At 48.0% G+C, this 26342-nt stretch overlaps 2 protein-coding genes across 10 annotated transcripts in view; one reads left to right on the top strand and one right to left on the bottom strand.

Annotated features, from left to right (window-relative positions):
* TRAP1 (TNF receptor associated protein 1) overlaps positions 1 to 481 on the top strand; it is a 44849-nt gene extending 44368 nt beyond the window's left edge. The window contains exons 17-18 of the mRNA XM_060124646.1: positions 8 to 80; positions 239 to 481. Of these exons, the coding sequence (XP_059980629.1) occupies positions 8 to 80; positions 239 to 340 (175 nt within the window). The 3' untranslated portion in view covers positions 341 to 481. The remainder of the gene's footprint in view (positions 1 to 7; positions 81 to 238) is intronic.
* DNASE1 (deoxyribonuclease 1) overlaps positions 429 to 26342 on the bottom strand; it is a 28037-nt gene continuing 2123 nt past the window's right edge. Inside the window, exons 2-12 of one of the 9 annotated variants that reach the window (XM_060124648.1) lie at positions 13029 to 13470; positions 10665 to 10921; positions 3818 to 3904; positions 3210 to 3357; positions 2744 to 2832; positions 2489 to 2572; positions 2075 to 2190; positions 1761 to 1873; positions 1526 to 1680; positions 988 to 1084; positions 429 to 767 (exon numbers count right to left, since the gene is read on the bottom strand). In XM_060124648.1, coding sequence (XP_059980631.1) covers positions 714 to 767; positions 988 to 1084; positions 1526 to 1680; positions 1761 to 1873; positions 2075 to 2190; positions 2489 to 2572; positions 2744 to 2832; positions 3210 to 3356 — 855 coding nt within the window. In that variant the 5' untranslated portion in view covers position 3357; positions 3818 to 3904; positions 10665 to 10921; positions 13029 to 13470 and the 3' untranslated portion in view covers positions 429 to 713. Of the gene's footprint in view, positions 768 to 987; positions 1085 to 1525; positions 1681 to 1760; positions 1874 to 2074; positions 2191 to 2488; positions 2573 to 2743; positions 2833 to 3209; positions 10615 to 10664; positions 10922 to 13028; positions 13471 to 26342 lie in introns of those variants that run through there. The other 8 variants (XM_060124652.1, XM_060124647.1, XM_060124655.1 and 5 more) reach the window with 8 other exon arrangements.

Raw genomic sequence — 26342 nt, 5'->3', positions numbered from 1 at the left:
TGTTCAGGCACACACTCATCAAGAAGCTCAGTCAGCTGAGAGATGGCGAGCCTGACCTGGCCCAGCTGCTGGTGGATCAGGTGAGTCTGCTGGAGGAATGCGAACAGTAAACTGAGGCATGGGGCTGTCAGCTTCAGGAGGCTCTCTCTTCCTTTCTTCTTTCTCTTTGAGGTCCCTGGGTTGGGATCAGGCCTCGCTCACCCTCCCACTAACAACGAGGTGCTGCCTTGCCTTTCAGATCTACGAGAATGCCATGATCACAGCAGGGCTGGTCGACGACCCCCGACCCATGGTCAGCCGCCTGAACCACCTGCTCATCAAGGCCCTGGACCGACACTGACAGCTGTGAAAGCCCCAGGTCCTCCTGCCCAGGGTTAGGGTGGGGGGGTGGTGGATGGGGACGATGACAAAGGACTGGATGCTGCCAATGAGAACACCTACTTTTGAGCTTTATTCACTTAAAATGTATTCTTAGAGTTTTTGTCCAGACTGGGGTGCTCTGGTGACACAACCTCCAAGCTTACAATGGAAGCGGGTACAGTGAGGAAAAGCCTACCTTCCTCTAATTCCAGCTGCCACGGTGGTGGGGAGGGGCAGGAGCACTCAGGACCAGGCACTGGTTTCCTAAACTCTGTCCCTAGCCTTTGGCTGTGTCGTCTCAGTTCTTGGCGACAGGCTGCAGAGCGGAGGTCGCTGGCCAGGCCCCACTCACGTCAGGCTCTCTTCAGCATCACCTCCACCGGGTAATGGTCGCTGATGGCTAGGGCCTGTGGGGAGACAGCCATGAGCACAGGGACACCCAGACATCTAGTACTCTGCACTCATGCTCCTGAGGCCAGTCGGGATTTGGGCCTGGGAAAAGGAGACCAAGAGGCACCCAGGGCCACAGACAAGTGGCTCTTTCAAGTCAATGAAAAAAGCAGTGGGTCCAGGCCTATGTTCCTGTGTCCCAGGCCCCTATTAGAGCTACGTGACCAGGACACTTACCATCTGGTCACTCAATCCGTATGCAGCTTGGAAGTCAAAGGGAGCAGCTGAGTTGGGAACCACAGCATCTTGGAGCAGAGGTCCTGCAACCACGATCCTGCAGCATCAGACACAAGAGAAGGTCCCCTTCAGCCCACTGTCTAGCTCTGTGCACTTACACCTCAGATCCCAGCATGTCCCCCCAGCTCCTCTTGGTATGGTAAATGTCACACAGTTCCACTGTTCCCCAACTGCTCTCAAATGTTCCCCATGGGGCCAGTCGGGTCCTGGCTCACTGTCACCCCAACACTGAGCTGAGCAACCTGGGCCCCAAACTGCACACCACTGACCAACCTACATACCCCCCAGTGAGTGTTATCCCTAAATGTGCTTCACCCCCAAACTAAGAAATGCTGCTCCTTTCATTCCATTTCCTAAGTGGACTGAGTGAAGCTCAGGAGGGTGCATGTCACAGGGCTTGGGAACCATTTCTGAAGCTGGTCATGGAGGCTCCCTCATCCCTGCCTGGGGGCTCAGTGTGGGCCCAGGCCCCGCTCACCTGTCGTAGGCACAGTGCGTGGATGTAACGGTGGTGTCGGCAGTGTCAGGAATCAGCCACTGGAAGGGGGGGCTCCTGCGCAGGCGGATGGATGACCACTGCGAGGGGGTCACGTAGCTGCAGCCAGCATTGAAATCACCCATCAACATGATGTCCTACCAGGAGACACACACTGGTTGGCCTGGGGCAGAAGGGGGGCCCCAGAGCCCAAGGCTGGGGGTGGGGGTTGCCTCACCTCCAAGTCCCACTTCTGCCAGACATCCAGGTAGACATCATAGAGAGAGTCGATCTCAGCCACCGCATCCGATGGGGCCGCGTGCAGGGGAACAATGGCAAACTCCTTGATCTCTGTGGAAACAGGAGTCATACTGAGCCGGTGTGGGCTGGGCTCAGCCAGGAGTTGGGCTGTGGTGGAGGACACATGAGCCAGTCTTCGAGGGTGGACGTTTTCCTAAGTAACTCCAATGTAAGACCAAAGCACAAAGGGTGTGGGCTGCAGCACGAGACAGCTTTCCAGGTGTCTTGGGAAGGGCTGGGCGGGGCACTCACGTGTGAAGGGGGAGGAGAACTTGACCACAGCTGGCTCTCGGCTGAAGCTGTCATTCCCACAGGGCTCACAGCCATCATCGTACTGGTAGCTGTCCAGCACGGAAACCTGGTCGGGTCTGCAGAAGGCCGGGCCAGAGGGCAGTTAGCCTTGGGCCAGGGTGCCAGCTTGTCTTGGTAAAGTCACTTTCTGCCACGTCCAGGTGGGCAGGGGGCCCGGCCTTAGCACCGCATAGACCCACTGGCCTGGAGCTCCTGCCATGTCCCCCTGCCTCTGCACAGGCTGTGGGGCCAGCTCAGAGCCCTGCTCTGTGGCCCCAGTTCTCGCCCCCACACCCGGAGGGGAGGGGCTCACAGGCTCTCTAGACCACACCCCAGCCTCCTGTCAGCACCCTCTGAGGAGGTGACCCAATCTACCTGAACAGGAAGAGGTAGCGCTCCTTATAGCTGTTGCGTCCCAGCGGCTCACTGACCACAAAGTGATAGGTGTTTGGGTCATCCCTGGATTGAGGAAACAAATGTCGCGGTCAGGGTGGGGGGCAGTCCGTGGGGACCCTCCTGCCACCTATATACATTATAGCAGCGTTCCTGCCCACATCCCTATCTCTGGGGCCTGGCTGAAGTGGCATACCCTCTCCCATCCACGCCTCCCGGGACCGCACTGTCACCCACTGGTTGAGTTTGTCCAGCAGCCTCCCTACGGCCGTCAGGTGGTTGTCTCTGACCTCCTGGATGAGGGCGATATCATAGCGACTCAGGATCTGGGGACAAGGCCACAGTACTGCTAAGCGGGGCAGGCTGGGTGGAGACTGAGGCATCCGAGCCTGCCTGCTGTGAATCACAGGGCCGACCTGCTCCTCCCAGACACCTTCCTGTCACAGCTTGGCCTAGGACTTGCCTGGGACGTGCCAGACATCCCACCACCTCCAGCCGTGGTGGACGGCACAGCAGTGACAAGGACCTGTCCCCTTGACAGACAGGTGGGCTGAGACCAGAGGCTTTCAATCCCCTCCCCCGATCACCACCACTGCCGATCACCCTCAGGACTGACCACTGGCCCAGGGTTCCCAGGGCCTGTTAGAGGGCCCTCCCCTTCCCCCACCCTGAGTCCCCTGAGGACAGGCCAGCCTGGATTTACCTGTACAATGTAGTTGGAGAGGGTAGCATTGGACATCTTGGTCTCCCCGAAAGTCTGGATGTTGAAGGCTGCTATTCTCAGGGACAGGGTCTGCTGCAGCAGGCCAGCCAGGGTGAGTAGCACCCCCATCAGCCTGGCACCCCTCATTCTGGATGAGGAGAAATATTCACATGTGGGCCTGAGGTTGGCAGACTCAGCACTCTGGCCTCCCTGAGTCCAGCTGCGCAGAACTGGTAGAGCCCAAGGCTGAGTAAACCCTGTCTTTGTGGGCTATGCCGAGCAGGCCAGGGTGAGCCTCTGAGCCCTCTCACCAGCATGCAGAGAGCCAGACACCAAGCGCCAAGTAACAGGCGCTGGATCTTCTCACTCCTCACCTGCCAGCAGATGAGCCCCTGTGAGGGTCGCCAGCCTAGGAAGCCCCTGACACTGTGGGTGGGGCACCAGCTCACCGCCCTCCCCGCTCCAGCCGCCCTCCCCTCTGGGATTGGCCAGGGCTCTTCCCAGGGTGGCCACGGTCACCAAGAGGGACTCCACGGGGCTTATGGGCCTGGTACCCACCTTCCACAGGCCACGGGTCACACAGCCCTTGGGGCACCAGGCACACTCACCTGAAACTTGACTTTCACAAAGACAACAGGAATTCTGCCAAGAATCAAGAATTGATACTCTTCGGTACCAATTTTCTCCTTTCACTGCTTTAAGAAAAAAATTCACAAAGTGTTAAGAAACACAACTGTGAGCTGCTGCAGCTCCAAATCCTCACACAGGGAATGTTCGTCCCACCTGGGGTTTTAAAGGTTTAGGCAGCTGTGACCTTTCCCAGGGCATCACCTGGAGGACACAGAACAATAGTGCTGCCTATGGGGCTTTCCTAGCAGGTGGGTAGCTGGCATGTGTTTATTTCAAAAGGTACAGGTCCTTCCTGCTATAAAGAGCACCTGATGTTTGCCCTTGGTTTTAAAAAGTAAAAAAAAAAAAAAAACAAACAAAAAAAACAGCCAAAGGCTCTGTGTCCTTTGCACAAGTTGCTCTCCCAGGGGTGGGGAGCAGATGCACTGGAGGGCAGGGTCCTGGCTACTCCTGGCTGCAGGGCTTGAGGTGACCTTGGAGCTAGCAGCCAAAGCCAGACATTCCATGTTGCAAATGGAGCCCATGGTGGCTGCTCTCCCAGGACCCCATCTCTCACCAACTCCAACCCCTGCTTCCTAATCCTTCAGTTGTGACGGCTGCAAGCACCCTGGCCAGGAGTTGGGGCTCTCAACAGGGCGCACATGAGATGCAGCATTGGGGGCTGCAGGGCTGCGGGCACCAGGGAGGGGCAGGGGCTGCAGAGTCCACCTCACTTGCCAGCAAGGCAGCAGGAAACCTTCCTGTGGAGAGCCTGTGCATTTCACGCACAGGTGACAGGAGTGGCTGGGTCATAAGGACACTGTCAGGCAGCAGCTGAGGGTCCATGCCAGGCCATGGGTCCAGTCATTTCATTTGGAATCCTTGGCTTTCCCATTTGTGTTCATTACCTGTGGCTGCTGTAACAAGTCAGCACAAACTTGGTGGCTTGAAACTACAGAAACTTATTATCTAATAATCTTAGAGTCCAGAGTCCAAAATCCATTTCACTGAGCTGAAACAAGGTGTGGCAGGGCTGCACACGCTCTGGAGGTGCTGGGGGAGACCCTTCCTGCCTCTTCAGCTTCTGGAGGCTCCGGGTGTTCCTTCGCTTATGGCTGCATCACTTCAGTCTCTGCCTCCATCATTATATTGCCTTCTCTTCTGTGTCGGTTCTCTCCCCTCAAAGATATAGGTTATTGAGTTTAGGGTCCTCCCGGATAATCCAGGCCTGTCTCCCCATCTTGAGATCCTTTTTTGCCGTGTGAAGTTAATAGTTTGCAGGGATTAAGACATGGAGATATTTTGGGGGGTATTATTCAGCCCATCACCCTATCCATGGGGGCTCTGCCCCATTTCGGGGTTGGAGGTTGTGGTCTCCAAGGACAGCCCTGCAACTGGGAAGGCTGGGTCCCTTCCTGGAAAGGAAGGGTCTTGAAGTATAAAGGGGAGTGTAGGGCTACGGGGGCCTGGGGGTCAGGGAGCAGGAGGGGGCCTTAGGGGAAAAGTCAGCAGGAGCCAAGGTCAAAATCAAAGTGCCATGGATGTGGTCAGCTGATCATGAAGTAGGAGGACACAGAGGGATTAAAAACAACTCAGAAAGTAAACCAACTTCAACAAGACCAGAACCCCCTGAAGTAATGAGAACATGCTGACGGACAGCTCCAGCAGTCAGTAGGAATGCCAGTCAGCTCGTGTGTACCCTGATATGGCATCTACAACATGGGATCATGTGGCCTGGCCCTCAAGCTGCCAGAAGCCCCACTGCAGCCTTTTGCAAAGGTTTGATTGCTGACTCTCCTGTTTAAAATCCCCGAGGCTTCAAGTGTGTCAAAATCCAGACCCCAACCACCAAGCAAGACCATCAATGTATTCAGTGTAGGTGCCTTGACACTTTTCTTCCATAGGTATCTTTTCTGGACACACAGTTGCCAGACCTTTTGAGGGGAGCATGAGAGCAAACCAGTAGGCAGCAGAGCCATGGCTCACACAGAAGACACCCAGACCCCCCAGTTTTCAGCATGTGGGACACGGGCACCTGTTTGTTGGCACCCCTGTCCCCCTCTCAACCAAATGCTGCCCCTTCTCTGGGAGGTGCCCTCCCTCCCCAACCTGTCAGAAGAAAGGTCCCAACGGTGGCCTCATTTGCACAAAGTGCCAAGCTCTACTGCCATATTGGCTGCTCTAAGTCGGGCCCACAAGAGAGGCAGGCAGCACAGCCGGGAAGACCCTGGCCCAGGAGTCAGGGATTTGGGGCCCAGACCAGGCTCACCCACTGCACCTTCAACCACTTTGAACCTCAATATCTTCATCTATAAAATGGGGATAAAACTGGATAAAACTGTCACTGCTTTCCTCTTAGGTTTGTCTTAAGGATCAACAGACATAACATTATTCTACAGAAGAATCATTTCACATCTTAAAAATTCATCTTATCCCTAAGACTAGTAACCTTCTCAGCTGTTATATTTCCATCACCCTTTTAACTTTCCCTCATGGACCTCTTTTCCATTTGTATCAGTCAGCTGTTGCTGTGTAACAAGCAACCCCAGGATTCAATATGTATGGCAGTATGCATTTTTTTTCTCATGCTCACAGGTCTGTAGGTTAGCTGGGAGGGCTCTGCTCCCTGGGCCTCCCTCTGGGTGGGGGTTAGGCACTGGGCTGAAGGGGCTGCAGCTAGCATATATGCTCTTCTAACATGGTGGAAGGTGGAAACTTCCAGAGAGGTGAACAGAAATACATGATGCCTCCAGAAGCCTAGGCTCAAAATCTGCATGATGCCACTTCTGCCCATATTCTTTTGGTCTTAGCAAGTGACAGGGCCAAACCCAACACCAATGGCAGAGTCAGGGGTACACTCCTCCCGCGCCAGGCTCCACAGTGGACACAGAATGGGTGCCAGGGAAGGGAGGAAGCCCAGTGTTGCTGGCATTTTTCAATATCACATTAGCAGGGAAATGGGTGCAGACGGCAGACCACTTTCTCTGATCAGGGTGAGCTATTTTTACATCAACCCCGAAAGTCTGCCACACTCTTTAGTTAAACTAAACCTGTTCAGATACAGGAAGGGGAAATGACGCATCACACCGAAGTAATTAAGTTGGGGTCAGGTCTTGAGTTCTGAGGCATTTTAAATCAAAGAATAGGGCTTCCCTGATGGCACAGTGGTTAAGAATCCGCCTGCCAATGCAGGCGACACGAGTTTGAGCCCTGGTTCAGGAAGATTCCACATGCCACGGAGCAACTAAGCCCGTGCGCCACAACTACTGAGCCTGTGCTCTAGGGCCCGCGAGCCACAACTACTGAAGCTCACACGCCTAGAGCCCATGCTCCGCAACAAGAGAAGCCACCACAATGAGAAGTCCGCACACCACAACAAAGAGTATCCCCCATTAGCTGCAACTAGAGAAAGCCTGCGCACAGCAACAAAGACCCAACTCAGCCATAAATAAATTTATAAAAAACAAATAAAATCAAAGGATAAAGAGAAAATCCTCTAAGCACTGAAGCTGGGAACACGATAGCTTCAAAGGGACATTTGCCATGTGCAGGCTGTTGGGCTGTGAGGGCAACAGTGAGTGCCACAAGACCCAGTGAGCCATCCCAAAGAATTGCTGGGGGGGGGGGACTTGCACACCAACATGTGGCCCAGGACAGAGGATGTCCACAGACCCAGAGGGAAAAGGGCACAGAGCTGCAGTTTCTAAACAATGCACTGAATAACCCCCAGCCCACAGTGAACTTGCAGGCACAGCAGGATGCCTTTTACTTTTGAGGAAAATGGTGATACTAAACATCTCTGAACACTTCATGGTTTCAACATCATATCTTGCTACACTCCTTTCCACTATTTCATGTCTGCAAAGCTAGGTTTCTGGCAGTTATTGAAAAAGCAATTACTGTGTAAGAATCAATGTGAAAAAAGCAACAAGGGTGGCAGTGTCCAATCTGATTCCAAGATTCAAGAAGAGCCGATAGGCACACGTTCCACCCATAAATAATTACAGTTACTTAAAAATGAAATGAAAAAAAATTTAAGTTTACATTATTTTCCAAATATCTACTGTAAGTTGCTAGGATGTCAATACTTAACTTGTTTGGACTTATGTATTTAAAAATGGAACTGTTAGGTACTTCTTTTGGCCTATAAGTCCCTTAAAATAATTACTGAACCTTAACTAGAAGTGCTCTGAACTGCGAGTTTGGGAACCTCTAGATCTGACATACACAGTGGGTATGCCCCCCTCCCACTATGGCCCTGCCTCCACCCAGATGCTCAGATACCTGAGGCTCATTTGGGTCCCTGTTTTCTCTCAGCCCCACCCCAAATGCATCCTGAGTCTACAGTCCCCTCTGGTTTTGCAGCTGCGACACCTGTCCTTTGCTGAACACAAGCAAATCTGCCCATTGGTCTCCCTGCTCCCAGAAACTCTCCCCACAATCCCAGTATCCACACAGCATGCAGCACATCTTGTAAATGTGCAATCAGATCACCTTTTTCTCCTGCTTAAAATCTGTCATCGGGGGACTTCCCTGGTGGTCCAGTGGCTAAGACTCCATGCTCTCAATGCAAGGGGCCTGGGTTCGATCCCTGGTCAGGGAGCTAGATCCCACATGCCGCAATTAAGTTCCTGTGTGCCGCAGCTAAGACCCAATGCAGCCAAACAAACAATTTTTTAAAAAAATCTATCATCGGTTTCTCATTGTCCTTATGAGGAAAGCCAGGGCCTACCAGGGCTTGTGCAATGCCAGCTGAGGGCGCTGCTCTGCACGCAGAGCTACCCACCCTGTCATTCCAGTTCAGCTCACCATCACCTCTTCAGGGAGGCTGCCCTCTCCCCAACCCAACCCTCCCACCAGCGTGGTCCCAATGTCATCTTTTCCATGACCCTTATCACTTGTTTTCCTTGTTTTAGTGTTTGCTCTTACTTGCTTACACCGGTTGAAGGCAGCCTCTGGACTAGAACACAATCTGCACAGGAGCAGGGACCTTGTCTATCTCGTCCATGAAACTGACCAGGCCTAAAACAATGCCTGGAAGGTAGAAGGCTCTGTGCTCACCTGTTCCTCACCTCCTGTCCTGCAACCTCCCATGTGAGAGAACGTCCCTTCCTCATGGACCCTCCAGAGAGAACCCAACATGGTTTCCTCTCCTGAAGCACAGGAGACACTGCAGGGTGTCCAAGTTGCTTCTGGACACTTGGCCTGAGCTGACCAGAAGCTCCCAGGAGCCAGTGGCTGTTGTGTCCTCCCTCACCCAGATTTGACCTGGATTCCTCCTCTCCCCTCAAAAGCGGTTTTTGCTGGCCCCAAGACAGAGCATTTTAGAGCACAAAGGGGCTTCCATCTTTTACTTGAGATAAAAGGCCAATGTCTTTGCTGTGACATTGCTTTAATCCATGTTAGACAGCCTGTGCAGGTCAGCAGTCATCTCTCAGCACAGCCACTGGCCTTGGCCCATGACCCCACCTTAGCTCACCATCCCTCTTGAATTTATTTCTGTTCATTATAAGGAACTCATTAACCCAGGATGGAAAATTTCTCAGAACATGCCTGTGAACTGCTACAATCCACAACAGTTTCAAGGTCAAGCTCAGCACAGCCCCGACCCTGCTCCCTCACCCCCAGTTACGCCAGTGCCCATCATGTCAGTGGAACAGGCAGCACTCGGGTTCCATGGTCCACGAGCCTGAGCAGCAATGTGCACGCCCCTTGCAAATCACAGACAAGCCTCCCTTGGTTCCCCGTCCCACCCAAGGCATTTTCTAAGGTTTATGTTGGAGAGATTAGCATACCTTTAGCCTGAGCCCATGAGCACAAAGTTCCTGTTGCCTGAGACCCTTGAAGATTTCACTAGAGTCATGGAGCTCAATGACTAGACTGCCAATGTGCTGGTAATGTTTCCAACAAGGCTGCAATGGAGAGCGATCCCCAAATTCCCAAGCCCCCTCAGTCTCTCCCAAGTACAAAGAGCCTCCTCAGCAGGCCCCCCCGCCACTGCCCAACGGGTTTACAGAAGGGCTCAGAGGGCCCAGGACAAGGAAGCTCACAGGATAGTGCGAGCTGGTCATGGTGGGGTTTGCAGAGATATTTTCTATTGATCTATCTTCCAGTTCACTAGTCCTTTCTTCAGCTGTCTCTCATCTACTTTTAAATCCACCTACTGAATTTTAAATTTCAGTTATTGCACTTTGAATTTTCATTTAATCTTTTATGAATTCTAATTCTCTGTGAAACTCCCCACCTCACCTATTTCAATATGTTAGTCAGTTATTTTAAAGTCCATGTCTGCTAACTCCAATATCTTATCTCCTGTGGGTCTGTCACTCTTCCCCCCCACTCCCCCCATCCTGTTTCTCAGTGTACCTAGTAACTTGACAGAGTGTCAGGCACTGTGTGTGACAGATGGTTGAGGATCAGGATGGTGTCTCCCTCCAGGGTGGGCAGCAGAGGGGAAGGCCACCTCAAGCCACTCCAGGGCTCAGCTAATGCTAAACTCATTCCACAGTCCTTATAAAGTCCAATCTACCTGTGGTCCCCAAAGGTCCAAGCTGAGAGCCTGGTATTTCTTAGGGCCATTCCTCCTTGGCAGGCTCTAAACTCTTCCCTAGCATCATGAAACTGCCAAAAAGCCAGCTGTGCTTTTTTAGCCACTTTCTGCTTCTCTGGCCTCCTTCCTCTCAGGGATCTTGGCCCTCAGGTTCCACTGCCTCAGCAGGCCCAAACCCCCAGCTCAGTCTCCCCAGTCCCGCAAGGTTACGCAGAGCTCCTCTGGCTTCTCTGCCTCTGAGCAGCTGCTCCTGCCCAGCCCCAAAGGGAGAAGCCAGTGGAGGAAATAGGACTCACCTCTTCAAGCTCCCCTCTGAGTTGCAGGTGCTGGGGTAGTGCTCCAGTCCTACAAGCAGATGCTTTCTGAATTATGGTCAGTTCCTTGAGTCCTCATCAGGCACTGGTCTGCCGTAAGCTACTCCATTGCCAGAAGCAGTCTGTTTTCATTACCTGGAATGAGTCACTGAAGCAGAGCGCTGGAGAGGATATGGTTGATAACTAGGCAAGCTGGTCCAACTAGCAGGCCGTATGGACATCTCTGAGCTATAAATGTCCTGTGCAGAGGTATTCCACCCAATAAGAGGCGGCCAGAAGGGAAACAGACAATCCCTTCCTGCCCGACCAAGAGTCTCTGGGACTGAAGATCTCCATATCCTGTCTGAAACCCACAGCATTTGTTCTCATCAGCCCACTCCTAAAAGTGAAGATGGCGTAGTGCCAGGACATAGCAATTCTATATTCCATAAATTGTTCTACAGCTCCTCAGAGAATGGAGCATCTGTCCTCAGCTCAGGTTTACTATCTCAATCCTAGAGAAGAAGCCTTGGGGCCTGCAGACTGCCAGCTCCAGGCCTGTTTCCTTTCTGGGGACTCTGCACCCTTAGCCAGATGGGCAATGCTGGTTTCTGAGAACTGTAAGTACCTGCTGTGCTTCCTGCCCAGGACCCGCCACGTGGCTTATCTATAGACACTATAGTTTATTTCACATTGACAGTTTCAACAATGTTTCCCAAAGGGGATCCTGCCTCAGGGCCTTTGCACTGTTCTACCTGAGCACTCTGCCTCCAGATGGCTACATGGTTTGTCCCTCCCTTGACTTGAGCCTCTGCCCAGATGTCACCCTACCATAGCATCCTACTTAGTAGTAGCAGGTTTTGTCCCACTGTTCTATCTCCTTTACCCTGCTTATTTTTTCTTGCCCAACAATCACATCTAACATACAATGTATGGTCAGTCTCATCCCACTGGACGTTAAGTCCCACAAGAGCTGGGGCTTATGTAGCAGCACCTAAACAAGGCCTGACCCATAGCAGGTGCTCACCAACTACTTGCTGAATGAAAAGATGAATGTCAGGCAGGGACTTTCTTGGCAGAACAATGTCTTTAGATGCTCCAACCTCTTCAGCTGCTCTGGTTGTGCCCATTTAAGTGTGAGCATCTCACACAAGAGGAGCCCGACTTGGTCCTCCCTGATGACTAAGTAAAGGAACAGGCTTCTGCCACTGGCCCAGGCTCCTCAGCCTCCACATCCCAAATCCTGGTGGGATGGAGACACGTAACCAAGAGTGATAAGGGAGCACCAAAGTTACAGCTCCTAACAGGAGGGGAGCAGAGGGAAGGAGGCCTCCCGTGGGGTAAGTGGCCGTCAGAACGATACTCAGGTAAAGCGCAGCCAGATAGCAGAGAGCTCAGAACAACTCTGCCCTGTCATGGAAGTCCCAGGCAAAGGCTGAGGATTGACTCTAGAGAGGAAGTGGTACGGGCCCATCTCCATGGAGAGGAGGGGGCTGCCCATGCCTGAGCCGGAGCCCAGCAGGACTCTCACAAGGATCTATGGCCCCAGGGGCCGATGCCCGTGTATGGTACAGCCCCATGATGCAGTAGCCACCACAGCTCTCACCACAGACCCTCAGACCTGAGTCCCAAGTGCAGTGTGTCTTTCCAACTCTGCCTACTCCTTCCTGGATGAGTAGCTAGGGAAGGCTGGTACCATGTCTTCCCCACCTCCCCTGGTCATCGTGCCTACTAGTCATCAGCCTCTGCTCACCCTCCATTATCTAAGCATCTCTGGACCTCAGAGTATAGGACATTGTGCAATGTGGCCCCACCAGTGAGGAGAAGACCACAGTCCCTGAGCTCCCCTGGGTACTTCTCGCTGCCCCCCACTACCATGGGAAGCTGTGAGCTGTAATGTTCCTATAACTCAGTTTCTCTTGGGGGTGGGGACACGTGCAGTGAGAGCCTGTGGGGGGGCTCAGTCATGTGAGGAGAAAGGCTCCCACTGAACCATTCTTCCCCCACACCTCAGCTTCCCCCTACCCAGCCTCCAGGGCAGTCACCTCATCGGGCCTGCTGTGAGGGAAGGGTGCTGTGCTTGTCCTGCCCAGGCCCCCCACCCAGAGTGAGGGCTCCCCAAAGGGCCTGCCAAATGTGGGCAGACATAGGGCCCTGCCCCCACTTCTCTACCCAAAGGTCCAGACACTGCCCCAGTGAGGGGGCCTGAGGCATGTAGATTCCCAGCTACTAAAAGAGAATGTGCCCCCAGGAGAACAGGAAAGGCAGCCGCAGAGACCTCTGCCTCCTCAGGAATCGTTGGGCTCTGGGGAATGGCACTGGATCTCACCCCACTTCTATACCAGCTTAGAAAACATGTCCACTTACCTGTGAGGCTGGCTTTCCAGATTCTCTTCCCCAGGGCCTGCATAAAAGCACAGCCACCAGTCAAGGGACAGGGCCTCAGGCAGGAGCAGCGATGACCTCAGGATGCCAGGAATGAGCCCAGTCCAGTGCCCTCCCACCTGGTCCTCTGGCCAAGGCCAGAGTGGCCTGAGGCAGGTGCTTTGTCGGTCTGGCTCCCCATCGTCCAAAGACTGCTGAAGTTGTAGCAGGCCATAGAGGAGGCCTACACAAATGCATTGGTGATCGGCTGTTTCCTCACTTGGGCTCCTGTGAGGAGGCAGTGATCTTCGCAGGTGCCTCAGCCCACAAATGACACAGTGCAGAAAGCTGGTAAAATGCAAATTTGCTGGGGAGCCAACTCCAGACTGCCACCATGTCACTCCCTCACAGCCTGTGCCATCTTGCTGCTCCCATTCACACGTGACTGGTTTAAAAAGAAGAAAAAAGGGAGCGTTAATAATGTCAGTCAACTTAGCTACAGGGCACCAACTTGTCCTGAAATTTCATCAGGCTGTTTCATTTGTTTGTGTGTTTATTCACTCATTCAAGATGGAGTAACAGGGGCCCTAAACAACAAGAAAGCTGGACAAGAGATGATGTGATGGTTTTCAGTCACTGGATAAGTACAGGACAGTGATCCCAGGGAGAAGGGACACCAACACACTAGGCCCTATGATTTTTGTGTGTTTGTGGCAGGGGGGAGGGGGGCGGTGTTGCACCGTGCAGCTTGTGGGATCTTAGTTCCCCGACCAGGACTGAACCTGGGCCCACAGCAATGACAGCGCCAAGTCCTAACCACTGGACCGCCAGGGAACTCTGGGCCCTATGACTGACCAGCCATAGCTGAAGCAGTTTCTAGGCTACAGTGCAGGGAAGGGAAACTCAGACCTGGCTGTCTCCTGAGTGCACGAGACACTGAGGAGGTCAGGGAGGCCCAGGTGGCTAGAATGTGTACAGCAAAATGTTGGGGAGCAGGGGGCTGTACAGAAAGCAGAGCTCCAGGATCCAAAGAGGATTCCCTCATGTCTTCAGCTAAGGACAAGTCTGTACCTGTGTAAGAAAAACTATGTGAGGAGGCTGGGGCAAGAACCCCTGGAAAGGAGCAGACAGAACAATCCCCAGAGCTCACACAGGAAGGGAATAAACTGTGTTCCCACAAGCCACCATGGAAAGACTTCCTCATTCACAGGGTATTGGGCAGAATCCTCAGACGGGCATCACCCCTAGTAATGAGGCTAAATTAGCTGTAGACCAAAGGCAGCTCTGGACTACCCTAACTCAGCTTGGGAGCAATCCTCTAAAGGATCAACTGATGCCAAGGAACTTAACTGGGTGCCATACCAAGATTAATACTATTTGAAGGAATACAACAAAACCCAGCAACCAACAACATAAATTTACAATGTCTAGTAGCCAATAAGGAAATTGCCAGGTCTATCGATCAGGGTACAGCCAGGGGACAGATACCACATGGTATTTTAAACAAGGGAAGTTTATTATAAAGAATTAACTATTTAGAGGGAATTAACTAAAAGGAACCAAAAGAGAACCCTACAGAATACCCTAGGGTGAAGGGAAGTATACAAGAGAACGACTCAGAGCTGCGAGATCACAGCTCACTGGATGGTGAAGTTTACTGGGCTGTCCCAGGCCAAGGCTGGGAACTGAAAGCCACCTGAGAGGGTGCCAACAGAATTAGCTGGGAAGCTGTCTGCAGAGAGTGCTAGGAAGTCACCAGGGTGGAGGTGCTGATGAACTCACTAGAGAGCTGCCAGGAGGCCAGCTGGGGTACCCATGGAACTTGCCTGGGTTCCATGCAAGTGCCTACCCCCTTCCAAATATATAAAGAGCCTCATCGCTGGCACCCAGGCCAGTGCTGCTGAATTTGCAGCTAGGAAGCTGCCTGAGAAGGTGCCACAGAAATTCACCGGGGGTGAGCTAATGTCACAAAACAGGAATGAGCAAAGCACAAAGAACCAGAATGACAGGCCCTTTCTCCTCCAGCGCCCTCCACTGACAAAGGTTAGTATCAGGCTAGCTGGCAAGGGAGGAATGTTCCAGCATCACAAGCCGGCAATGAAGGGTGGATTGACAACTGCTATACCAGGCATGTGAAAACAGAAGAAAATATGACTTATGACCATAAGAAAAAGCAATCAATAGCAACTGACCTAGAAGTGACAGATATAAAGGAATTATCGGACAAGGACAATAAAACAGATATCATAAACATGCTTCATAAATTCAGGAAAGTAGAGGGAAACATGAGCATAATGAGAAATGGAAGCTATAAAAAGACCTAAATGGAACTTCTAGAGATGGTATAAATATCTGAAATGCAAAAACACACAGTATGGGATGAACATCAGATCAACACTGAAAAAGATCACACAACTCAGGACTTCCATGGTGGTGCAGTGGTTAAGAATCCGCCTACCAATGGAGGGAATACAGGTTCAAGCCCGGGTCTGGGAAGATGCCACATGCCGTGGAGCAACTAAGCCCATGTGCCACAACTACTGAAGCCCACGTGCCTAGAGCCCGTGCTCCGCAACAAGAGAAGCCACTGCAGTGAGAAGCCTGTGCACCGCAACGAAGAGTAGCCCCCGCTTGCCGCAACTAGAGAAAGCCTGCACACAGCAACGAAGAAGACCTAACACAGCCAAAAATAAATAAATAAATTTATTTTTTAAAAAAGAGGGGCATTACATAATAATAAATGGGCCAACTCTTCAAGAAGACATAATAATCCTTAATGTGTACGTACCTAATAACAGAGCTTCAAAATACATGAAGGAAAAACTGATAGAACTGCAAAAAGAGACAGATGAATCCACTATTATAGCTGCAGACTTCAACACCCCTATGACAGAAATGGACACATCCAAAAGGCAGAAAAGGACATAGCTGAACTCAACAAAACCATCAATCAACCGGATATAATAGACATCTATAGACTACTTCATGCAGAAGAATATTCACTCTTCTCAAGTTCACATGGAATATTCACCAAGACAGACAACATTCTGGGCGATAAAACATACGTTAACCCATTTAAAAGAACAGACATCATACAATGTATGCTCTCAGTCCACAACAGAATTAAATAAGAGATCAGTAACAGAAAAGGAGCTGGAAAATCCCCAAACACCTGGAGATTACATAACACATTCCCAAATAACACATAGATCAAAGGAGAAATTAAGAAATGTTTTGAACTAAATGAAAATGAAAATACAACTTATCAAAATTTGTGAGATGCAGCGAAAACAGTGCTTAGAAGGAAATTAATGGCATTGAATGCATGTATTAGAAAAGAAAAAATATCTGAACTCAATAATCTAAGCATCCACTTCAGGAAACTAAAAAAAGAAGAGCATATTAGTTCCAAAGTAAGCAGAAGAAAAGAAATAATGAAAATTAGAGGAGAAATCAATGAAGTTGAAAACAAGAAATAGAGAAAATCAAGGAACCAAAAGATAGTTCTTTGAAAAGATCATCAGTAAACCACTAGCCGAGCTAAGAAAAAAAAGAGAGAGGACACATTATTACTAATATCCAAAATGAAAAGGGGACATGACTGCGGATCCCATGGGCATTCCTATGTTCATAGGAATACTATGAACAACTCTATGCCCACAAATGTAATAACTTAGAGCAGGGGTCCCCAACCCCCAGGCCACGGACCGGTACCAGTCTGCAGCCTGTTAGGAACCGGGCTGCACAGTAGGAGGTGAGCGGCGGGCAGGCAGGTGGGCAGGCAGGCAGGTGGGCTAGCGAGCAAGCGAAGCTTCATCTGCCGCTCTGCATCGCTCCCCATCGCTTGCATTACCACCTGAACCAACCCTCCCTCCCCACCCCATCCGTGGAAAAACTGTCTTCCACGAAACTGGTCCCTGGTGCCAAAAAGGTTGGGGACCGCTGACTTAACAGGAAATGAACCAATCCTTGAAAGCACAATCTGCCAAAACTCACACAAACAGAAAGAGACAATCTGAGTAGGCCTAGATCTACCGAAGAAATGAACAAATAACCTTCCAAAACAGAAAGCATCAGTCCCAGATGCGTTCACTGGTAAATTCTACCAAATATTTAACAAGAAATTACACCAATTTTCGTCTCTTTCAGAAGGTAGAAGCAGAGGGAATACTTGCTAACTTATTCTGTGACATCAGCATCACTCTAATACCAAAACACATTACAAGAAAAGAAAGTACAAATTAATCTCTCTCATGAACATAGATACAAAAACGTTCAACAAAATATAAACAATTAAAATCCAGGGACTTTCTTGGTGGCGCAGTGGTTAAAAATCCACCTGCCAATGCAGGGGACACGTGTTCAATCCCTGGTCAGGGAAGATCCCACATGCCACGGAGCAACTAAGCCCGTGCACCACAACTACTGAGCTTGCGCTCTAGAGCCTGCGTGCCACAACTACCGAAGCCCGTGCACCTAGAGCCTGTGCTCCACAACAAGAGAAGCCACCTCAATGAGAAGCCTGCACACCGCAACGAAGAATAGCCCCCACTCGCCACAACTAGAGAAAAGACCACGCGCAGCAACAAAGACCCAACGCAGCCAAAAATAAATTTTAAAAAGTAAAATAAAATAAAATCCAAACACTGTATAAAAAGAATTACATATCATGACCAAGTGGAATTTACTCCAGGTATGAAAGGCTCGCTCAACATTCAATAATCAAGTAAGATAAATTCTCACACTGACAGGCCAAAGAAGAAAAATCACATGATCATAACAACACACATTAAAAAAAAGCATTTCACAAAATTCTATACTTTTTAAAAAACCATAAAAACTCAGCAAACTAAGAATAGAGAGGAACTTCCTTAATATGATAAAGATTATGCACAAAAAAACCTACAGGTTGGGACTTCCCTGGTGGTCCAGTGGCTAAGACTCCGTGCTCCCAATGCAGGGGGCCCGGGTTCGATCCCTGGTCAGGGAACTAGATCCCACATGCCACAACCAAGAGTTTGCATGCCGCAACTAAAGATCCTGCATGCCACAATGAAGACCCGGAGCAGCCAAATAAATAAATATTAAAAAAACAGAAACAGGGGCTTCCCTGGTGGCTCAGTGGTTGAGAGTCCGCCTGCCAATGCAGAGGACATGGGATCGTGGCCCGGTCTGGGAAGATCCCACATCCCGCAGAGCGGCTGGGCCTGTGAGCAATGGCCGCTGAGCCTGCGCGTCCGGAGCCTGTGCTCTGCAGCGGGAGAGGCCACAATGGTGAGCGGCCTGCGCACTGCAAAAACAAACAAAAACAAAAAACGTACAGGTAAGGAGTGACATCAGCAAAATGGAGGACTAGGAAGCTCTAAGCCCTTGTTCCCACAGAGACAACATAAAACAATCCAAAATTGGCTGAACTAACTTTACAGGAGATCTGGAGAACAGTCAAACGTCTATAGCAGCCAAATGAATGTGCAATCAATGCCTACCCGCCTTGGCATGGCAGTGTCTTGGTCTAGAGGAGGCAGCAGACCAGTTCCCAGTTCCCTCCCTCAAATCAGAGGGAGCAGAGCTGACCTTATTTGCAATGATCTAACCAGTCTTGGGACTATTGAAGGACTGATCTCTGTCCACCTAACTTGAATCTCAGGCAGAGAAAATCAACAGGCACTAATCATGAAGGCTACAAGGATTTCAGACTCTGAGATGCCTTGAGCATTATGAGTGAAGACATATAATAGATAACCTAAGGCCACAAACGGAAGCTGGAGATGAGACTCTTGGGAAGATAAGACATTCAAAAACAGCTGTGTATAAAGAGGAAATGAAAAAAGCCACACACAGACCCAGGCAAAACAAATCCTCAGAGATGACCTTAAGCTTTCACCTGGGCTGATCCCTACGCTCAAAGCAAGTCCAGTCAATCAGTGAAGGAGTGCCCAGGCACAACAGAGCCAGTCTGCAAGGACAGGGAAAGGTGGTTGTTTTTTTTCAAATACCTAATTTTCAACAAAAACAATAAAAGGCAAACAAAGAAATAGGATAACATGGTTCATCCAAAGAACAATATAAACTGGCAAAAACTATCCCTGAGGAAGCACAAACATCAGATTTACCAGATAAAGACTTTCTAACAGCTGTCTTAAATATGCTCAAAGAGCTAAAGGAAAACACAAAGAGGGAAAGCAAATCTGGAAAATGATATTATGAACAAAATGAGAATATCTACAAAGAGAGAAATTATAAGGAAGAATCAAACAAAATTCTGGAGCTGAAAAATATAATAAATGAATGAGAAAATTCATAGAGAGGTTCAACAGCAGATTTGAGCAGGCTGACGAAAGAATCAGAGAACTTGAAGACACATGAAATTATTGAGTCTGAGGATCAGAAAGAAAAAAGAATGAAGGAAAGTGAACAGATGGACTTCCCTAGTGGTGCAGTGGTTAAGAATCCGCCTGCCAATGAAGGGGACATGGGTTCGATTCCTAGTCTGGGAAGATCCCACATGCCACAGAGCAACTAAGCCCGTGCACCACAACTACTGAGCCTGCGCTCTACAGCCTGTGAACCACAACTACTGAAGCCCGAGCACGCTAGAGACTGCGCACTGCAACTGCTGAGCCCATGCTTGCAACTACTGAAGCCCCACGCACTCTAGGGCCCGCATGCCGCAACTACTGAAGCCCATGCGCCTAGAGCCCGTGCTCTGCAACAAGAGAAGCCACTGCAATGAGAATCCCGTGCACTGCAACAGAGTGTCCCTTGCTCGCCACAACTAAAGAAAGCCCGTGTGCAGCAATGAAAACCCAACGCAGCCCAAAATAAATAAGTTCATTAAAAAAAAGAAAGATATCAAAGCAATAGACTAACTTTACACCTTAAGGAAATGAGAAAAGCAAACTAAACCCAAAGCTAGCTGGAGGAAGGAAATAAAGAATACAGTGGTAATAGAGAAAAACAAAACAACAGAGACCAGTTGCACTTCTATACACTAACAATGAACAATCCTAAAATGAAATTAAGAAAACAATCCCATTTACAATAGCATGAAAAAGATTTAAAATACTTGGGAATATGGGGACTTCCCTGATGGCACAGTGGTTAAGAATCTGCCTGCTGATGCAGGAGATATGGGTTCGGTCCCTGGTCCAGGAAGATTCCACATGCCGCAGAGCAACTGAGCCCGTGCGCCACAACTACTGAGCCCATGCTCTAGAGCCCACAAGCCACAACTACTGAGCACACGTGCCACAACTACTGAAGCCCACGCACCTAGAGCCTGTGTTCCGCAACAAGAGAAGCCACCACAATGAGAAGCCCACGCACCACAACGAAGAGTAGCCCCCACTCACCACAACTAGAGAAAGCCCACACACAGCAACGAAGACCCAACGCAGCCAAAAACAAGTAAATAAAATAAATAATTTTTAAAAAATACTTGGGAATAAACTTAATCAAGGAGGTAAAAGACTTATAAACTGAAAAATACAAATCATTGCTGAAAGGAATTTAAAAAAGATATAAATACATGGAAAGACATCTCATATTCACAGATTGGAAGACTTAATTTTTTTTAAAAAAATAAATTTATTTATTTATTTTGGCTGCATTGGGTCTTCATTGCTGTGCACAGGCTTTCTCTAGTTGCAGCAAGCAGGGGCTACCCTTTGTTGTAATGCGCAGGCTTCTCATTGTGGTGGCTTCTCTTGTGGAGCACAGGCTGTAGGTGCATGGGCTCAGTAGTTGTGGCTTGTGGGCTCTAGAGCACAGGCTCAGTAGTTGTGGCGCACGGGATTAGTTGCTCCGTGGCATGTGGGATCTTCCCGGACCAGGGCTCGAACCCGTGTCCCCTGCATTGGCAGGCAGATTCTTAACCACTGCACCACCAGGGAAGTCCTTAATATTGTTAATAAGATGTTAGTACTACCTGAAATTATCTACTTATTTAAGCAATCCCTATCAAAACCTGAATGACTTTTTTTTTTCACAGAAATAGAAAAACCTGTCTTAAAATTCATATGGAATCTCAAGGGACCCCCAAATGTCCAAAACTACCTTGAAAAAGTAGGACAAAGTTGGAGGTGTGTCTAACTTCCTGATTTCGAAACTTAGTACAAAGCTACAGTAATCAAAACAGTGTGATACTAGCATAATGACATATAAACCAATATAATAAAGAGCCCAAAATAAACACTTGCATAAGGTCAAGTGATTTTTCAACAACAGTGCCAAGACTATTCAACAGGGAAAGAACAGTCTTTTCAACAAATGGTACTGGGAAAACTGGATGTCCACATACAAAAGAACGAACTTAGCCCCGTGCCTCATTTTATAACAAAAAATAACTCAAAATGGACAAAGGCCTAAATGTAAGAGCTAAAACTATAAAACTCTTAGAAGCAAACATAGGGTAAAACTGCACAATATTGGATTTGGCAGTGATTTCTTGGATATTACACCAAAATCACCAACAAAAGAAAATATAGGTAAACTGGACTTCGTTAAAATTAAAAACTTTTGTGCATCAAAGGACACTACCAGGAAAGTGAAAAGACAACCATGAAGTGGGAGAAAATATCTGGAAATCATTTATCTTATTACAGTCTCGTATTGAGAATATATAGAGAACTCCAACAACTAAACAAAAACCAAACAACCAAATTTAAAAATGAGCAAAGAAAAAAAAAATGGATAAAGGACTTGAATAGACATTTCTCCAAAGAAGATATGCAAATGGCCAATAAGCACATGAAAAATGCTCATTATCATTAATTAGCAGGGAAATGCAAATCAAAACCGTGATGAACTATCACTATCCACCCATTAGAATGGCTATCATTAAAAAAAAATTACAAGTTTTTATGAGTATATGGAGAAATTGGAATCCTTGTGCACTGCTGATAGGGATGTAAAATGGTGCAGCCACAGCGGAAAACAGTATGAGATTCCTCAAAAAATTAAACATAGAATTACCATGATCTAGCACCTTCACTTCTAGGTATCCAAAAGAATGGAATGATGAAAAAGTTCTGGAGATGGATAGTGTGTGGATAGTGGTGATGGGTGTACAACAGTGTGAAAGCATTTAATGCCACTGAGTTGTATACTTAAAAATAGTTAAAATTGTAAATTTTATGTTACATAGATTTTATCACGATGAAACACCATTCAGCTAACAGCACACTTAACACTGAGAAATTAGATGCTTTCTTACTAAGATCAGAATGCTTTCTTACTAAGAATGTCTTATTTTTATCACTCCCATTACTGGAAGTCCTAGGTAATACGACAAGAAAAGGAGATAACAGTTATACAGACTGAGAGGGAAGAAATAAAATAGTCTTTGTACATAGATGACATGATTCTCTATGTAGAAAATCCCAACAAATCAATTAAAAAAACCCTCCTAGGACTAATAAATGACTATGTCAAAGTTGGACAATACAAGATTTATACACAAGGGGCTTCCCTGGTGGCACAGTGGTTAAGAATCCACCTGCCAATGCAGGGGACACAGGTTCAAGCCCTGATCCGGGAAGATCCCACATGCCGCGGAGTAACTACTGAGCCTGCACTCTGGAACCCATGCGCCACAACTACTGAGCCTGCACTCTAGAGCCCACAAGCCACAACTACTGAAGCCTGCGCACCTAGAGCCTGTGCTCCGCAACAAGAGAAGCCACTGCAATGAGATGCCCGTGCACCGCAACAGAGTAGCTCCCACTTGCCACAACTAGAGAAAGCCCGCACGCAGCAACGAAGACCCAACGCAGCCAAAAATAAATAAATAAATAAATTTATTTTAAAAAACATTAATATACAAGGGTCAGTTGCTTTCTTATCTACCAGCAACAGGACTTCTGGTTTCTAGTTCCACATGTGAGGAGGCTGGAAGTCACCACTCTGTCCTGAACACCTTTTTTTCAACTCTTCTGAGCAAATACCTAGGAAGAGAATTACTGGGTCATATGGTAATTCTATGTTTATCCTGTTAAGGAACCACCAAACTGGTTTCCACAGCAGCTGCACCATTTTGCACCTCTAGGAATGTATGAGGGTTCCAATTTCTCCACATCCTCACCAACACTTATTTGCTGTTTTGGGGGTTTTGGCTTCTTTTTTAATGGCTGTCCTAATGGGTGAGAGATGATATCTCATGGTGGTTTTGATTTGTATTTCTCTAATGACTAATGATGTTAAGCATCTTTTTACGCGCTTGTTAGCCATTTATATATCTTCTTTGGAGAAATGTCTATTCAAGTTCTTTGCCCATTTTCTTTTTTTTTTTTTAAGATTATCATTTTTAAAAATTTTATTTTTTGGCTATGTTGGGTCTTCACTGCTGCACACAGGCTTTCTCTAGTTGCTGCGAGCGGGGGCTACTCTTTGTTGTGGTGGGTGGGCTTCTCATTGAGGTGGCTTCTCGTTGCAGAGCACAGGCTCTAGGCGTGCGGACTTCGGCAGTTGTGGCGCACAGGCTCTAGGGCTCACGGGCTCTAGAGCACAGGCTCAGTAGTTGTGGTGCATGGGCTTAGTTGCTCCACGGCATGTGGGATCTTCCTGGGCCAGGGATCAAACCCGTGTCCCCTGCATCGGTAGGCAGATTCTTAACCACTGCACCACCAGGGAAGTCCCTTTGCCCATTTTCTAATTGGGTTTTTCCTTTCTGTCGTTAAGTGGTAAGAGCTCTTTGTATACTGTGGATAACAGACCCTTATAAGATATATGATTTTAAAATGTTTCCTCCCATTCTGTGGGTTTTCTTTCCCCTCTCTTGATAGTCCTCTTTGATGCACCAAAGCTTTAAATTTTGATGAAGTCCAGTTTATCTACTGAATTCTTTTGTTGCTTGCTTGTGCTTCTGGTGCTCTATCTAGAAACCACTGTCAAATCCAAGGTCATGAAGATTTATTTACCTGTTTTCTTCTATGAGTTTTATGGTTTTACTCTTACATTTAGGTCTTTGATCCATTTTGAGTTAATTTTTCTATATGTATGGTATGAGGTAAGAATCCAACTTCATTCTTTTGCATGTGTATATTCTGTTGTCCCAGCATCATTCGTTCAAGAAATTACTGTTTCCCCATCGAATGGTCTTGGCATTCTTGTGAAAAATCAATTGCCCATGAATGTATGGGTTTATTTCTGGGCACTTAATTCTATTCCACTGATTTGAATGTCTATTCTTATGCCAGTAGCACAGTCTAGATTACTGTAGCTCTGTAAGTAAGTTTTGAAATCAGAAGTGTGCATCCTCCAACTTTGTTCTTTTTCAAGATTGGCTATTTAGGACCCCCTGCAATTTCATATGAACTTCAAGTTTTTCCATTTCTGCAAAAAGTCTATTGGGATTTTGGCAGGTATTACACTGATCTGTAGATTGCCTGGGGGGAGTATTGCTATCTTAACAATATTAAGTGGAAGATGACTTAATTTTAACATCAAAATTATGAGTGGCATTATCAACTTTATTAAGGAGAATGCTGTTCTGCAGTTGAGGTCAGTACGTCTGCATGCAACCTCCCCTCAAACTCACCTAGCAAAATTAACAGAAGTATATATCCCACAATGGCAGCAGTGGTAGACAGAAATGCAGCATAACCTAGAATGACTTTTGTACACTTTGACATGTGAAACAGTCATTTCCCCTCTGGATTTCAACAATTTTGGCAGTGTAGGAAACAGGATTATACAACAGTAAATAAAAGCTTATATGACCAAAGAACTGAGAATATAGACAACTCTTCCCTTGTTCAATCTGCCCTCTCCCTAGCCCCTGCCAAGATAAATGAGAGGGAGCTGGGCAGGTTTTGGTTTTGTAATTTATAACCAAACCACAGACCTGGGAAAAGGGCCTTTCACTTCTTCCACAGAACTGTTTAAAACATTAACTCTGTGGAAGATGCCAGAAGTTTCCAAAAAGGAAATATTCCAGGAGGGTAATGAAGTGATAATCATAGCATATTCAACCTTTGCCTGTTTCCCCTGGACCCCAAATCTACTCCTGTGGGCTTCTATGGGCTTGAAAATCAGAGCCTCCACTTGGAATAACACTCTTTACATTGTGTCTAAATTTTTCCACACACTTCTGCATCTATTCTCTTTCTGAAAAACTATGTAAAGTTTATCAAACATAAGGACAATTCTGACCTTTTAATATATTAAATGTTCCTTCATGTCCCTGGCTTTAGTGTTTTGGCAGGGAAGTTCTGCCACAAATGCCGGCGGGGAGCAAACATGCAGTATTCCCACTGAAATAACATGGACTCGATAACATTGTTTTTGGATATTGTCCCTCAGCTTAGTCACACTGGGTGACTCCTGTAATTCCAGTGGAAGAGTGTGAACCTCAGAGCTTCTGCTGGAGCTAAGTCACAATTGGGTCCAGGTCAAGGGGGCTCCCATGGTTCACCTTGGGTCAAAGAGAAAGCTGCCCCAGAACTTTGTTCCTTGAAGGGAGGAATCATGTCTAACTCTAAATTCCAATCAGCCCTCACTCAGCTTTTGGCATCTCTTTTACATTTAGCCTATAGGATTTGCTCAGTAGGTATTGGCTAAATGTAGTGACCATCAGTCTCTAACTTAGAGACCATCAGAATCATCTGTGAAACTTTCAAAAGACACAGGCTGGGAACCCTACCCAAGATTTATTTAGCAGGTCTAAGGGTGGTGTCCAAGTATTCCAGTTTAAAATATTCCACAGGTAAATCAGTTGAGAAGCTAAGGTTTAAGGAACACTCCCCTCTCTAAACTACACTTCAATAACTCATTTTGCTTAAAATGGCCAGATTGAGCAGGTGACAGAGGGGCGAAAGGGAGCAGTTTTCTTCCCCAGGCTTCTAAGAGATTTAAATCCTAAATTAGAGAAAAATATGCATCACCTTCACAACTGTCCTTCACATCATCGCAGCCATGTCCCCATGCATTAATCAATTTTTTGTACTGTACTGTATGATGTTTTGACATCTTAAAAATCTCGCTGGTGTGGAGAGACTAACCTTCCCAGGACTAACTAATTCCCAAAGATAGTAATCAATTTACTTGGGAGCAGCCTCTCACATGCACACTCATCAATTCCTTTATCTCCCACAGATGAAGTCAATATTGCCCCTGCCCTGAATCACCCCAGGCCAGGTACCAGGCATCTAGGGACCATCCCTGTAGCCCAAAGCCCACCCTAATTACTCAAACTAGCTAGTTCTAAACTGTTTACCTTGCCCTGCCTTGCCTTTTTCAGTGAATAAGACTCCAACCTAGGCTTTCCCCTCATTCCTGCTTCTGCCTCCTGACCAAAACCTTCCCTGTGTGGCATGGCAT

Source organism: Lagenorhynchus albirostris, chromosome 15 (genome assembly GCF_949774975.1).
Source record: "Lagenorhynchus albirostris chromosome 15, mLagAlb1.1, whole genome shotgun sequence".
Lineage (NCBI taxonomy): Eukaryota > Metazoa > Chordata > Mammalia > Artiodactyla > Delphinidae > Lagenorhynchus > Lagenorhynchus albirostris.
Note: the sequence above shows the minus strand (reverse complement) of the source record. Positions and strands in the feature narration are given on the sequence as shown.